The sequence below is a fragment of the Engystomops pustulosus genome, chromosome 3, assembly GCF_040894005.1.
Source record: "Engystomops pustulosus chromosome 3, aEngPut4.maternal, whole genome shotgun sequence".
NCBI lineage: Eukaryota > Metazoa > Chordata > Amphibia > Anura > Leptodactylidae > Engystomops > Engystomops pustulosus.
This window is the reverse complement of record NC_092413.1, coordinates 105,024,403-105,039,840: the sequence shown is the minus strand read 5'-3', so window position 1 is coordinate 105,039,840 and position 15,438 is coordinate 105,024,403. Positions and strand designations below refer to the sequence as shown.

The following is a 15,438-nucleotide window of genomic DNA, read 5'->3' as shown; positions in this document are numbered from 1 at the left end:
CGAGGAGTAGTGATATCCATGGTGGGCGGTAAGATGGCTACTCACCTCCAGCTTGTGGTTTATCTGGCTGACGGTCTGAGCTTTATGGCACAGCTGAGCAAAGCAGGAGCTCAGACTGGTCATCTTCTGTCTGCCCTCATAGGTGATGTCGGCCTGGTCAGGGTCTATCTCGCCCAGCAGAAGGTCCACGTCCACAAACGCTTTATCAAACTCCTTCTCTAACACCTCGAGCCAGCGGAACATGGACATTCCCGGGACAGGCCCCGAGGACGAGGCGGCCGAACACGGAACCGCCGACATGACGGAGCAACGGAGAGTGTAGACAGCAGCACGAGAGCGTCACGGTGACCTGCGCGATGATTGGCTGCTCGCTATGGCCACCAGCAAACAGGAGCGTTCTGATTGGCGCAGAAGAGGAGATAACAAGGGAGAGGCTGGGAGTGGGTCACAGTCTGTCACTGCGGCTTCTGATTGGCTGTGGGCGCTCAGGGCGCGTGGAGGTGTATTGGGAGCAGACAGTTGTATACGGGCGCTGCAGGAGAATGTATATATGTCTCTGCTCGTGCTGTGTGTGCTTATGGATAGCTGGGAGCTTGTGGCGACTCAGCTGCTGCCTCCGGCCTCTGCCCGTGTAGGTAATCGCCAGTTTTTGCCTGCCACAACTTTCAGCTTCAGGCCTGAGCAAATGATCTCTGAGTAATCGTCACATGATCACATGACCAGGGATACACCCATACTGTGATTGTAGTAGTATACACGGCTCTGTGGGTTCACTGCTCACCAATAGCCACAACATTGCATACACATATACATCGGTACATGATTGCAGCTTTGTTAAACTCCTTCCCCTCATAGCATTTTTTTGTTTATTTCTTTGGGCCCTCCCTTCAAAAATCTATACCTTTTTTGTGTAGAGTTCTGTGGGGGCTTATTTCCGGCCTAACAAATTTAACTTCTCAGTGATGTACAGGGAAGCTGGAAAAGAATTCCAAATGTGGTGAAATTGGCAAAAAAAGCATTTGCGTCCCTTTCTTATGGCCTCAGTTTTTACGACTTTCACTGTGGGCCCCAAATGATACAAATACTTTAGTTCTTTGGTTCGGTACTATCACGGTGATACCAAATTTATATAGGTTTTATTGTATTTAAATACATTTTCAAAAATGAAACAAATTTGTATTAAAAAATATATAGTTTTGCCATCTTCTGGAGCTGATAACGTTTTCATACTTTGGTGTTCGGAGCAGTGTGAGGTGTCATTTTTTTTTTTCTGCGAGATGAGCTGACAATTTCATTGCTACTATTTTGAGGACTGCTCGACCTTTTGGTTACTTTTATTTTACATTTTTTAATGTGATGTTTTTAATGTGATTTTTTAATGGGACATTTGGGCGCTATTTTGCGTTATGGGGTTCACTGCCGGAAATAACCATTTTTATATATTGATAGATTCAATACATAACATGTTTGAATTTATTTATTTTTTTTTTACTGTTTATTACGCCTTATATCAGCTCTAGGGATGATTTGAATTTTTTAAATTTTTTTATTATTTTTAAGCTTTTTTTAAACAATTTTTTACTGTTTTTTTTTAGACCCTCTAGTCTAGGGTACTTTAACCCTAGATGGTTTGATCATTCCTACCATATACTGAAATACTATTGTATTGCAGTATATGGCTTTTTTACATAGTATGCATTACAATGAGCCACTACTGTTGGACATTATTAAGGGAGTCTTCTACTGGACTGTATATTATTATGGTAGGCTGCTGCTATACTGTATATTATAAAGGGAGGCTGCTGCTGGCAATTATACAGTGCAAAATACAAAATAATAAAAAGGAACCTTAAAATAACACATCCTAGATCTGAATGAATTAAATAATCTCATTCAATACTTTGTTCTGTACTTTGTTGCTGACAACAATCACTTTGTCCTTAAAGGGAACCTACTACCCCGATTCTACCTATAAAGGTAGAAGGGGTGGTAGGTGGATGGATGGGACGTGAGGATAGCCCTTTTTTGGGCTAATCCTCACATCCCGGGTGTCTTTTAGAAAACTTTATTGCATGTATATGCAAATCTTTTTATGCAGCTACTGGGGCGTGGAGTAGCCGGACATGAGGCTACTAGTCGCGGCTACTCCACGCCCCAGTAGCCGCGTTACTCCGCCTACCAGGTAATCTCCAGCGCGCAGCTCCTGCTAGCTGCGCGCCCTCGTCCTGGCCCCCTGCGTTCTGCGCATGCGCAGCTCCGGGGCCGGAGCTACTGCGCATGCGCAGAAGGCCAAAGATGCCGAGGGAATCGGACGAGGGCGCGCAGCTACCAGGAGCTGCGCGCCGAAGATTACCTGGTAGGCGGAGTAATGTGGCTACTGGGGTGTGGAGTAGCCGCGACTAGTAGCCTCATGTCCGGCTACTCCACGCCCCAGTAGCCGCATAAAAAAATTTGCATATACATGCAATAAAGTTTTCTAAAAGACACCCGGGACGTGAGGATTAGCCCAAAATAGGGCTATCCTCACGTCCCATTCATCCACCTACCACCCCTTCTACCTTTATAGGTAGAATCGGGGGGGTAGGTGCCCTTTAAATCAAGTCAAAATAAGGTTCATTATTATGTGTGGCCTCCACGTGCCTCTATGACCTGGCATGCCTCGGCATGCTCCTGATGAGGTTGCTCTCCTGAGGGATCTTCTCCCAGATCTGGACTACAGCATCCGCCAACTCCTGGAACCTTACGTTAGTGGAGTGAGACATGATGTCCCAGATGTGTTCAATCTGATTCAGGTCTGGGGAACAAGGGGGCCAGTCCATAGCTTTAATGCCTTCATCTTGCAGGAACTGCTGAAGCTCCAGCCACAGGAGGTCTAGCATTGTCCTGCATTAGGAGATACCCAGGGCCGACCACACCAGTACATGGTCTTACAAGGGGTCTGAGGATCAAATTTCGGTACCTAATGGTAGTCAGGCTGCCTCTGACTCTGCAGCCCTCCAAAGAAATGCCACACCACACCATTACTCACCCACTGCCAAACTGGTCATGCTGAAGGATGTTGCAGGCAGCAGATTGCTCTCCACAGCATCTTTTAAAAGAACACAACATAATACTGCTTTTTATATACAAAAAAACTACTACAATACTAACTACTATAATACTGTCCCTGAGTAAAATATATTATAATATTGCATTTTATGTACAAGAATATAACTACAATAATACTGCCCCTGTGAACAAGAATAGAACTACTATAATACTGCCCCCTATGTACAAGAATAGAACTTTTATAATACTGCCCCCTATGTACAAGAATATAACTACTATAATACTGCCCCCTAGGTATGGGAATATAACTACTATTACAATGCAGTATAACACCCAGTATATAACCAGTCCACCCAGTATAAAGTCATCCTGCCCCCCGTATATAGCCAGCAAGCCCCTCCTGTAAATAGTCAGCCAGTCCCCCCAGTATATAGCCAGCCAGTCCCCAGTATAGAGCCAGCCCCTCCTCCTCCCCCAGAATACAGCCAGCCTGCCATCCCCAGTATACAGCCATCCAACCCCCCCTGTATACAGCCAGCCTGCCTCCCCCTGTATGTAGCCAGCCTGCCTCCCCCTGTATGTAGCCAGCCTGCTTCCCCCCCTGTATACAGCCAGCCTGCCCCCCCCCCTGTAAACACAGCCAGCCTGCATGCCCCCCCTGTAAACACAGCTAGCCCCCGCATATACAGCCATCTAAACAGCGTCACACGGACTATGATGTCAGCTGCTTGGCGACGTCTGTGCGCAGCTGGCGCGCATGGACCTGTCACTGCCGGCCGGACTGCTTCAAGTTGCGGAGCTGTGGGGGAACGTCGGAAAGGTGAGTACATAGTTTATTATTTTTCAACTCACCCCACCAGTCCCACGCCAAACTAGTCGGCCCACCAAGATTTCCTCCAGTGGGTCATATGGCCAGTCCGCCACTGGCTTCTCCTGTTCCCTCCTTGCATAAAGACGGAGGTAGCGGTCCTGCTGTTGGGTTGTTGCCCTACTACGGACCCCTCCTTGTCTCCTGGTGCACTGGCCTGTCTCCTGGTAGCACCTCCAGCCTCTGGACACTATGCTGACAGACACAGCAAACCTTCTACCACAACTCGCATTGATGTGCCATCCTGGATACGCTGCAATACCTGAGTCACTTGGGTGGGTTATAGAGTTTACCACAAGTGTGAAAGTACCACTAACCTTCAATATTAACCAAAACATCAGCCAGAAAGCATCAGTACTGAGAAATGACCTGTGATGCCCATGCCACCTACAAAAAAACTCCTTTTATTGAGTGTGTCTTGCTAATTGCCTGTGAATGTCAATCAGTGTTGCTTCCTGGGTGGACAGTTTGATTTCACAGAAGTTTGATTTACTTTGCATTATATTGTGTTGTTTAAGTGTTTGCTTTATTTTTTTGAACAGTGTATTATTAAGTGAGGCTGTTGCTGGATACTAAGGACGGCTTTATAATGGGTGCTGCTATGCTACATATTTATAGGGGTTGCTGCTGACTACATATAAATTGGTGAGGGGGGTGCTTCTCTGCAACTGTGATTAATGATGGGCTGCTGTGCTACATATTAATTAATGGGGGTGCTTGAACTTCATATAAATTAGGGGGGATGCTGTACATTAGGTGTCAATGGTGTATAAAAGAAAATACTTTTTATTCTAGGTGACATTATATTGTAATTGACTGTGGTTCTGTACCTGAAGAATTGTCACCTTTGAGAGGTCCACCTAGATTAATACTAGCACAGACAACGGAGGCTGCAGCTGCCACTGACTATGCGCATGTGCCTTATTTGAGGTTTTCATGATCCTGATCAATTTCTTTTTTAACTTGAGGTTTAGCTATACCCTGTGAGTAGGAACTGAATAAGAAAGTCTGAAACATGTAGGACGTTGTCTACATTTGAATATGATGAAATAAACAATATTATTTTAATGGAATAGGAGTGTTGGAATACTACTTTTTCTTTGCTTTTTGGCCACTGATTTATACAGTAAGTAATGTCAATATCTGCCTGATGGTAGAACCTGGTGTGCAATACATTTTTTGCCACCATATTGTAATGTGCAGTATATTCCCAATGGGTATATATTTATGGGTCTAGTACATTGGCAGTGTTTTATAGATATGTGAGTATTGTGTATTGAATGTGCTTACATATTTTATATTTATGTGAGCCTTTATCTGGGTGTTTAGTTTGTACATGCAGAAGGAGGAGGCAGGCAGGTAAAAGGCTAGAGACAACCCTGTGTATTCATAGGTTTAACAAGTAATGCATGTTTACATCATTGTTTCATTTAATGTGCGATATATAGGTGTTTGTCCTACCTGACTTCTCCCCTCCATTGTTGTGGAGTTACCCATCTGCTCAACTCAAGCTCCTCCCCTCTTTCCCCAACCACCAGCACACATCTTGCCCTCATACCCTTTTTCATTCTTTGCATCCCCTCTCTTTCTCTCCCCACCTTCCTTGCCTCCTATCCCTCTCCTGTGAAATGAGCAGCTCACCCAGGGTCAGCTCTATTTATACCAGTGAGCTCTTACGGTATCATCAGGTATTATAATAAATGTTAATATATGCAAAGGTTGAGGAAGTATGAAAACACTCACATATGGCTTTTGGAATGGGGAAGTGAAAAAAACAAGGATCTGGTCCTGCGGGGGTTAAAAGTTAAGCAAAAGACAGAAACACAACAAAATTAATATCAAGCTTTAGATAGAAGAGGATCAGGTCATTTCTTTCTCCAGTATGGGTGCTAATAACAATATTAAACACACCTGTATTTGCATACTTGATCAGTATCACAAAGCAACCTTGCTTTGCCCCCATTGCTGAGTGACAGGTAATTTGGGGGGTAGGATCCAGTTACTGGCAACAGCAAACTTATTCAGAAGTTCACAGTCTAGGAACTCACCGCCTCTTTACTTGCGCTTACTGTATAATATATATATATATACACACATATATATATATATATATATATAAGGCAGTCCCTGGGTTACATACAGGATAGGTTCTGTAGGTTTGTTCTTAAGTCGGAACTGGTATTTTTTGCAAGTGTGACTCAAATAATTTTTTTTATTCCTGTGACAATTTGATTTTTTTTTTTTAACTGTATTTATTGAATGTTCAATTTTATGAAACACAAAAAACAAAACCCAACATAGGGTCTTGAATACAAAAGTTGGGTCTAAGACCCATAGGAAAGAGGGGGAAGGAAAGAAAAGGAAAAGTAGGTTATCGGAATAAATTTAGTTCCAGTTATCAGCTTTAGTCCTCTCTTGCCAGTGGTAGAGTCCTTATTCAATTTGGAGGTCCCAGATCATGCAGTATAGGCTGGCAGATTAACGTCCTCACAAAATAGTTATATCCTGTTCTGGAGGGGAAACAATTGGGTAAGGGGGAGGTGGGAAAGAGGGGGGCAGGGAAACACAAAATATTTAACACATAACAAAACCCAGAAATCATGACAACCGCTCATCATCTCATCCCCAGGGGTTACGCCCCCCACCCCAGTCCAAACATGATGTATTATAGGATGTTACCACATTTGTTTGCTAGTTACCACCACTACCATTCCCAATCAGTCGACTTCCACAGGAATATCCCCCACAAATTGTCGTTCCTGGTATCACACTGTGTTCAGGATGCAATTCCTGATGTTTCGCCTCATCTCTGGTGACAGCACATTAATAAAACTTTCCCAAGTGGTGAAAAAGGATTGTACTCACTTTCTGATAGGGGGTGCTGTGGGGCTGAGCCAGGTTTGGAGGATGCTTTTACAACCTGCTGCTGCTACTGCTGTCAATAATCTCTGACACCCTCTGGTACAACTTTGTGTCTCTGTGTCTATGTACCCAAAGATGGCCCACAGCGGGTCCCTAGGGACATAGTTTGTGAGATATTTGGTTATAAAGGCTATAATTGTGTGCCAGAAAAGTTGGGGGGGGGGGGGGGGGGAATCATTTTTACATTTTTTTAAAATCATGTACCTGGCAGATTTTATTATGTGACTGAGCACCACTCTGCAGTTGGAAGGTAGGATATTGTATTCCAAATAACAAGTGCCAGACCTGGGTCAGGGTTGATGTCCTTGACTGCAATTTTGGACATTAATTCAAAAACTGCTACCTTGAAGAGGTAAACTGTATTACACTCCCACCAAAGATGATAATAGCAACCTGTTTCTCCATATCCTCTCCAGCAGAGTCAGTAGAAAGGAATGATTTTTGACAGATGAGAACTATTTTATATGCCGTCTCCCTGTGAGCACCCACGTTTGAGACCCTATCGGGGAGTTTTTTGGTCTAAAAGCAGTGAAATAATTGCAAATTCTTGCACAGTGCAAGAATTTGTAAAAAAAAAACTAGCGGCTAGCAAATACGCCACCTCCACACCATGTGGGCATGGAAGGGGCCTAGAGAAGCACCACAACCGGTGGAGGGGGTGGGCACATGGCATTCCTGCCCCGTACCTGTATTCTTTTGTATAACTACACCAGGTTGAAAGAAATATAGATAACCATCCTTTGGTTAAGTGTTTAATCTGTACGTATGCACATCATTCGCTGAGAGGTCATGAGGTCATGACGCATTGAAAGTGATTCATAGAAGTCTGCTACAATTAACATCTGTGGCCCCCATTACGTCCCCCACTAATTCTCCTTCACTGTGACCCCACCAATTCCTACACTAAATAATGCCCCTTCAGTTCCCCTATACTTAACACCCTCTGATGGTGCCCTACTTCCTAATAGTACCCCAATAATACCCATAATAAATAATGTCCCCCACCCCCTGAATAACGCTTAATAACGAGTGAATTCTTTCACTCTTGGTAGGTGGACACAAAAGGAACACTTGCAGCAGAGGTGGTATACACCCCTTGCTTGAGTGAGACAGTTTTCTGTACATTTGGGTTTATAATCCATAAAAACCGTGGACTAGTTGATCTTCGGCAAGTTATTTTTGGGTAAGGGCCTAAGATTATTTTAAGATCAGAATCTGCTCTCAAAATTTCCCAGTACTTTTGTAAAATATTTCTTATTTTGTTCGTATATCCATCAAACTATCTGATGCACCTAATTGTGGGAAGAGTTTGTACTTCTCCTCTTGGTTTCAGTTTTTCTCCTCTTCTTGTTGCATGTTTTTGGCTCTATTAATGCTGTTTGTAGGGCTTGCTTAGGACAATGGGGCTCATTTACAAAGGGCTCCTCGCCCGCACTTTCGTCGGGTTTCCCGACTTTTTCCGTGTTGCGCTGAATTCCGCCGGTATTTTGTTGCGCGTGATCGGATTTCGGCGCAACTGCGGGGACGTGGCTGTCAGACAACCCGACGGATGCTGAAAAACCGAGGAATTTAAAAAACTAAGTGTGTCGCAAAATCAGGCACTTATATGCACCCGGGAGAAGATGGTGAACTCCGGCCGACCTCGGCGCAGCAGTGACCACACACGATCTCCTCATCGGGGAACGTGCCGCTGGATCGCGACAGGACCGGGTAAGTAAATGAGCCCCAATGTTTCTGTTTCTTCTGAGCAATTACATCTGGCCTGTATTGTCCCACTGAAATCCCTTTTTATCAGTGCAGGTGAGTGCCCACTACGAAAATCCAAAAAGTTGTTTGTTGTGGCTAGTTTTTTAAATAATTTGTTTAGTTTGTACCTCATGAGTACAATTCTGATCATTCTGATTAAGTGTTTTAACAAAAGATTCAAAACTGTGTTTGTCCCCATGCCACAGCTATAAGACATTGGGTCACATTTATCAAAACTAGTCCAGTCTGTACTAGTGTACAGGTCTCTCTCTGCTCACCTGCTTGTTACTAAGCTGTGTTAACCCTTTCTACTTTCTCGCTGGCTGTAGTATGCTATGAGCAGTATGATGGTTACGCTTTAAAGTTAAACAGTGTAGAGTTGGTTGCAAAGTCTAAGGCTACATTCACATGGAAGTATGCCCATCCGGCCATAGCCAGGCGCTGGAGAGGAGGAGAGGTGACCCGTCCCCTCTCCATAGGGATGTACACTGCATAGCCGTACAAACAGGGAAAGATAGGACATGTTCTATCTGTTCCCTGTGTACGGAACATTACAGTATTTCTCTGTGCACCTGTTGCCGTCTATGGGGACGTCTAGTCCAGCAGATCCTTTGAGTTTAGTTTATGCCAGAAAACTTTTCCATAGGTGGCATGTCTCACAAGGGTCTACAACTGTGTAAAACCCTTGATAAATGTTTTGTAAGTTGTTACAGACCGTTTTTGGTTGCAAATCCTGTATGTTTTCTGTTGCAAAAAGATTGATAAGCCCGATTGTACGTGAACTGTAAGACTTAGTTCACACTACCAACAGCATTTCTGTTTACTTACTTACTGTTTACCTTCATTAAAAAAACAGTAAATGTAGGCCTCTCTCTACGGTTATGTTCAGTTTATTTACCAAGGCGCTTGCGCCAGTTCTCTGGCAGACTTTGCATGTTCTTTTAAGTGCAAACTGCTAGCACAAGTATTTGTGTCGAGGCTGCACTATTCTTCACGCAACACAAATTTCTGTACTGAAATGGGCATTACAGTACTCAGTCGGACCTAGCGCCAATTTACCATCCACTGTCCTACAGAAGTGTGTCGCATGCACCATGTTAAAGGTGCACCAAAAAAAAGTTATTTGTTGTAATCGTGACTCATGCTTTTGGCTCACAATAACAAGAAAACTTAGGTGGCCCTAAGAAAACTTGGAGTGATAGCCCTAAACTAGACTGAACTGTGCAAAGTAGACAGTTGTAGAGATGTAGGGGAGACAAGGAGAGACAAAAGAGCGCTCCTATAGTGTGTTACCCTCGTTATATTAGGATTTATTGTGATGTAGTGATACACTCACCTTTTGGAGTTGTGCAGGTAGGGCACAACTCCTATTGATGCTTGGTATGAGACTCAATGCCGCTGCCTCGTTCCGCTGCTGGCTCCCCAAAGGAATGACGCGTTTCGCGCTTGTGCTGATGAAGCGCTCAGCACGAGCGTGAAACGCATCATTCCTTTTATTGTTTTAATTCTTTTGTATTTTATTGTCATAATTGGCTTAAATAAAAGAAACTTTTTGAGCAAGCCAATGCCGATTCCTTTACAAACGTTCCAAATAGGAGAGCAACGCACCCTTCCTGGATGCTATCCGTTTATTCTTCAAGTAGACAGTTGGAGAGGTAGCTCAATGAGAGTGAAGACTAAATTGGAAGCATGTCTCTGTTAAACAAAAGAAAAACAGCAGGTCATCCCTTAAATCTTCCATCCCCCATGGACTTTAAAGGACATGCCATTATGCATCCGTTATTAATAGCTGATAGAGATACTTGCTGCTGCGCTATTTTTTCCCACTATTAATAACAGAACGTGTAACGAATCCTGCTGTACACAGTTGTGCACACAGTCTTATTTTTTAATTGAATAAATTTAAAGTGGTTCGGAAAAGTGGCTGAAGGCCTTTACATCACAAGGTTGAATATAGAGAGAGACAGAAAGAGCTTTTTCTGTAATAGAGATGATCAGATTATCGCCAGGTGCCTATCTGTCCCCAATGCCACCATGTAAAATCTGCAACATATATATTCTTTGTGGATGTTTTACAATAATTAAAATAAAAGTACCGGTACCATTAGGATCAAAGATAAGTCAAGCACACTTACATGCTGGTGCACGCCCTCTCTGATAGGATCTGTTCCCTTTTTTAGCTTCTTATGCCCTTGTTTTTACAAATAGGCTTTACTAATTATGCAAATGAGCCTGATCAAAATGATGCAAATTAGCTTTACCTAATACCTTTACCTTTTTTTTTTCATAAAGACAAGGGTACAAGGAGCTAAAAGGAGTAGGCATACACATGTAAGTGTGCTTCCTGGTGGTAGATTTTCTGTAAGACATTTTTGTAGCATGCATGTAATTGGAAGACTTACTCCAGCTTTACACCAAAGTAAGTTTTTATGTGGTGGTACTAATGGGCTAATGATGAAGAGAGACTGTTCTTGGCATTGGACAATCCCGATAATGTGAGGGTGTATAGTGAATGTGCAAGCTATCATTTCAAAAATGTTGAGGATCATTGGATCAGTTTTAAAAGGAGCTACATTGTCAGGAGTTCTCACCCTTGGTGTAAACTGGCCACTGGGCTGCAGATAAATGTAAACTACATAAGCTAAAAGAGTTGTTCATCCCTGTACAGTAGCAACAATTGCTTTATATCACTGCAGCATAGGAGAAGGCAAGTGAGGAAAAAAGGCTCAGAGAAATGTGAAAGGAGCCTTGATTGCTATGTGTTATCTTCACATATGACTTTTTGTTACCTCCATGATCCATCTCTAAATTCTCTTCATTGACACAGTGATAAAGTTACCCTGTATATGTTATCAGAAAACACACGCAGTGCAGATAGTCACATTCCAATACAGTGGTAACATCATTCTGGTGTTTACCTATATCCCCTTGTCAGAACTCCATTGTTTCCTATCACCTGTAAATACACAAAATCACAATATTCACCATGTATATATTTAGATGATAGGGCATTCCAGCAGTGCAGAAAGAAATCATGATAATCACTTCAGTTATGTGTCTGGCTCTCTGCCTTGTCTGTTGTATGGCCTCCTGTCCTCGTCGCTGCAGCTGTGACTCCACCAGGACTGTTCAATGTTACAGGGTGTCCGCCATCCCAAGTAATATTCCTGCAACCATTGGGAAACTTTACATCAGTCACAGCAAGATTAGACATGTGCAGGTAAGAAACTGTTCATGAGTAACACATATCATGCATTATGTAGTTCCGGGAAGAACCAAAAGATATGCTTCCAATATTTTAAGCAGAATGAATAATGAAAGAACATGTGTCTTTGTTTCTGTTAAAAGTATGAAAGTATATGACAAGGTTTCTAAAGGGCAGAATATAGAAAACTTTAAAAATACATGAAATGCAATGAAAGTTTTAATTATTTGTTTGCTTTTAGTTATTTCTATTTTTAAACTTAAGTAAATAACCCAAATCAGCTGATGTGAACTGGCCCTTTAATTTATATATGTTGTAGTTGCTTTATGCTGTAGAACTTCACAGCCCCTTACCTCTGCTGAGTGTTAGCAGTAGTATTCAACCAGGACATGCTGTGATGCAGATTAGTGTAAAAAAAAAAAGGGTACTTCAGACACAAGGAGCAGCCTCAGAGCACTTGGAGAGCTGCAAACTTAAATTAAAAGTTCAGGCTTGTACCTAGCACTGCCAGCAGTTCTGGCGTGCCATAACTGTTGATAGATCCGTGTTAATGTAACCTCAGCTCTAGAAAGTTGCAATCATGTGCTTATGACTTTGTAAACTTATAACATCTTTTCTGACAGGTTTCTGACTTCAGTGAGATGCCTGGTTTACAGGAACTGGTACTTTTTTCCACCGGTATAGAAACCATTGAAAACAATACATTTAAATCACTCAGCAGCCTGAAGATTTTAGAATTATGGAACAATGTATTAACCAGTATTCCCAAATCGCTCCCCTTGAAGCTGGAAGTACTCAAATGTGGTGATAATTCTATCCTTTCATTTACTGACGAAGAATTTGCAGGTTTAACCAAACTTAAAGTCCTTGAAGTCCAGAATAACCTGCTCCATACATTATCATTTGAGATATTTTCTCCACTCACTAATTTACAGACCCTTAATCTAGATGGAAATGGTATGCACACCATATCTGGAGTGGCTAGACTTCCTAATCTCAGGTACTTGAATTTGGAGAACAACAAATTGATGTTTTTCTATGAAAATTTCTTTACACATTTTCCAAACTTACAACATCTCAGGTTGGCTGGTAACCAACTTTTGAAAGTTCCACCACAGCTACCTAAATCCCTGATGTCCTTAAGGTTAGAGAGGAATCATATAAAAAGTGTGCGTTTCAGAGATTTCAAGCAACTGGAAAATCTTTTTGATCTTAATCTTTCTGGAAATCAGTTGTTTTCAGCAGAAGGGCTACAAGTTGCTACCAATTTGACATCTTTAGATCTGTCTAGGAACCAACTCTCAACTTTCCCCCACAAACTACCAACTAAATTGCAGAGACTTGACTGCAGCAGTAACCAGATCTCAAAAATAACAGTGCAAGATATGAAAGGCCTGGCCAACCTTAAACATCTTTTTTTGGATAATAATAGAATGATTGCATTTGAAGATAAGGCACTTCAGTGGTGTGTTCACTTGTCCAACTTGGCTATGGAGCAAAATCTTTTAACATCTCTCCCTTTGGGGTAAGTGCAAAATGATGTAAAAAGCATTATTATGCTAAAAAAAACAGGTCAAGGGGTTGTCCAGGATCAATAGTTTTATTTTAAACATACTTTTAACTTGAATGACTTAACCCATTGATGGAACAAAGTACAGTTATACAGTAGTGGGTACTGAAAGTATATATTTTTCACTGTTTCATTGCAGCATTTTTTGCTCAATAATGTACTCTTTGCATCCCATCTTGATAGAAAAAATGAAATGTAGATATTTTTGCATTTTATTAAACAAGAAAAACTGTAATATCACATTGTCATAAATATTCAGACCTTTTGTTTAGTGTGCACACCTGGATTTTGAGACCCTTTCCAGTTCCCTCAGATTGGATGGTGAATGTTGGTGGACAGCCATTTTCAACTCTCTCCAGTGATGCTCAATTGGGTTTATGTCAGGGCTTTGGCTGGGCCAGTCCGGAATGGTCACAGAGCTATTCTGCTTTGTTATTTTAGCTGTGTACCTAGGACCACTGTCTTGTTGGAAGGTGAGGCCCAGTCTAAGCTCCAGAGCACTCTGGAAGATGTTTTTCATCCAGGGTATCTCTGTACATGACCACATCTTTACATCTGGTGGGTGGCTATTGTGATAGTTGTCTTTGTGGAACTTTCTTCCATCTTGCTACTGCATCTCTGGAGTTCAGCCAAAGAGATCTTTAGGTTCTTCTTTACCTCTCTCGCCTAGGCTCTTTTCCCACAATTGCTTAGGTGGAGAAAGAGTTTCGGCTGTCCCAAACTTCTTCCATTTAAGGATTATAGAGTCCACTGTGCTCTCAGGAACCTTGAGTGCTGCAGAAATTCTTTTGTGACCATGGCCAGATCTGTGCCTTGCCACAATTCTGTCTCTGAGCTCCTTGGGCATTTCCTTAGAACTTATGATTCTCATGTGCTCTGATATGGACTGTGAGCTGTGAGGTCACAGCTGTGCGCCTTTCCTAATCAAGTCCAAGCAGTTTAATTAAACACAGCTGGACTCCATTGAAGGAGTAAAATCGTCTTAAAGAGAGTCTGAATGAAATGAAATGAGCATGCGAGTTAAATATGAGTGGGACAGCAAAGGGTCTAAATACTTATGACCATATAATATGAATTAGCAAAAATATCTACATCTGCAATACCAAGATTTGTGGGATGCAGAGTGTACATTAATGAGCAAAAAAAAAGAACTTTTATGATCTTACCAAATACCCTGCAATGAAACAAAGAGTGAAAAATTTAAAGGGGTCTGAATACTTTCCATACACAGTGTATATTAATAGTTAAGAGGATTACATTCTTTACAATAGTTTGTTTGGCCTCATTTGCACAAACATTTCACATTTTGAACAGTAGTTTTTGCTGTTAATGACACTTGTCTGAAATGTGGGCTGGGATTAGAGGGGGAGTCATGCCCAGCAGTAACTTGACACATTTATTATAATTCACAACATAAAGTGCTATACATTTAAGACAAATCCATGCATGTGCTTGATTAAAGACCACTGCCAGTAGTAATGTCTCGGTTTGACAAAATTCTAACAACATCTTTAACGGCTAGAAAACTCATGTTTCTTTGCAACTTTTAGGCTTCCAACTACTCTTACAAGATTGGACCTCAAAGGAAACAAGATAGATCATGTTACAGTTCATAATGTAAATCATTTGAAGCATCTGCAAGTTCTGAACCTTAAAAACAATAAGATCACATCCATAGATGATGAAATTGTACAATCCCTGCCTCGCTTGAGACACCTTTATTTGGATGGCAACCCTTGGAACTGCACCTGTAGTCTTCTTAAAGTCAGAAGATTGCTACTTGATAAAGGGACTGACATAAAGGAGGGACAGTGTGCTGAACCACCATACTGCCGTGGAGAGAGATGGATGTCTTCCAATACCATGCTAAGAATTTGTGAAGACCCCTATACGTTAAACAAAGGCAAAGAAAATGGGGAAAAAATAAAGGTGTTTCTATCAGATTTGAAAACTTACATTTCAGATGATGAAGATTATGATACAGGATACTGATGTAATTATATTTATTGGACATATTTTGATATAATAAACATTTTAACCACTTCAGAATAAAACATTAGCCAAGTTGAATATAAAAAA

At 41.8% G+C, this 15,438-nt stretch overlaps 2 protein-coding genes and 1 long non-coding RNA gene across 7 annotated transcripts in view; 1 reads left to right on the top strand and 2 right to left on the bottom strand.

The window, feature by feature from the left end:
- GOPC (golgi associated PDZ and coiled-coil motif containing) overlaps positions 1–635 on the bottom strand; it is a 16,944-nt gene extending 16,309 nt beyond the window's left edge. For 2 of the 4 annotated variants that reach the window (XM_072141707.1, XM_072141708.1), the window contains exon 1: positions 46–633. In XM_072141707.1, coding sequence (XP_071997808.1) covers positions 46–300 — 255 coding nt within the window. In that variant the 5' untranslated portion in view covers positions 301–633. Of the gene's footprint in view, positions 1–45 lie in introns of all 4 variants that reach the window. The other 2 variants (XM_072141706.1, XM_072141705.1) reach the window with 2 other exon arrangements.
- Positions 492–15,438, top strand: LOC140121721 (nephrocan-like). 2 transcript variants are annotated; one of them, XM_072141703.1, is made up of 4 exons: positions 492–635; positions 11,693–11,804; positions 12,413–13,314; positions 14,910–15,438. In XM_072141703.1, the coding sequence occupies exons 3-4, from the start codon at positions 12,431–12,433 to the stop codon at positions 15,349–15,351; spliced, it is 1,326 nt and encodes a 441-aa protein (XP_071997804.1). In that variant the 5' UTR covers positions 492–635; positions 11,693–11,804; positions 12,413–12,430; the 3' UTR covers positions 15,352–15,438. The 2 variants fall into 2 exon arrangements, with proteins under 2 accessions (XP_071997804.1, XP_071997803.1); XM_072141702.1 differs by lacking the exon at positions 492–635 and having other exon boundaries at positions 11,541–11,804.
- The window catches only part of LOC140121724 (uncharacterized), a 52,989-nt gene continuing 43,777 nt past the window's right edge, over positions 6,227–15,438 (bottom strand). Inside the window, exons 2-5 of the long non-coding RNA XR_011854168.1 lie at positions 11,630–11,751; positions 11,503–11,540; positions 10,193–10,279; positions 6,227–6,426 (exon numbers count right to left, since the gene is read on the bottom strand). This is a non-coding gene — a long non-coding RNA (uncharacterized lncRNA). The remainder of the gene's footprint in view (positions 6,427–10,192; positions 10,280–11,502; positions 11,541–11,629; positions 11,752–15,438) is intronic.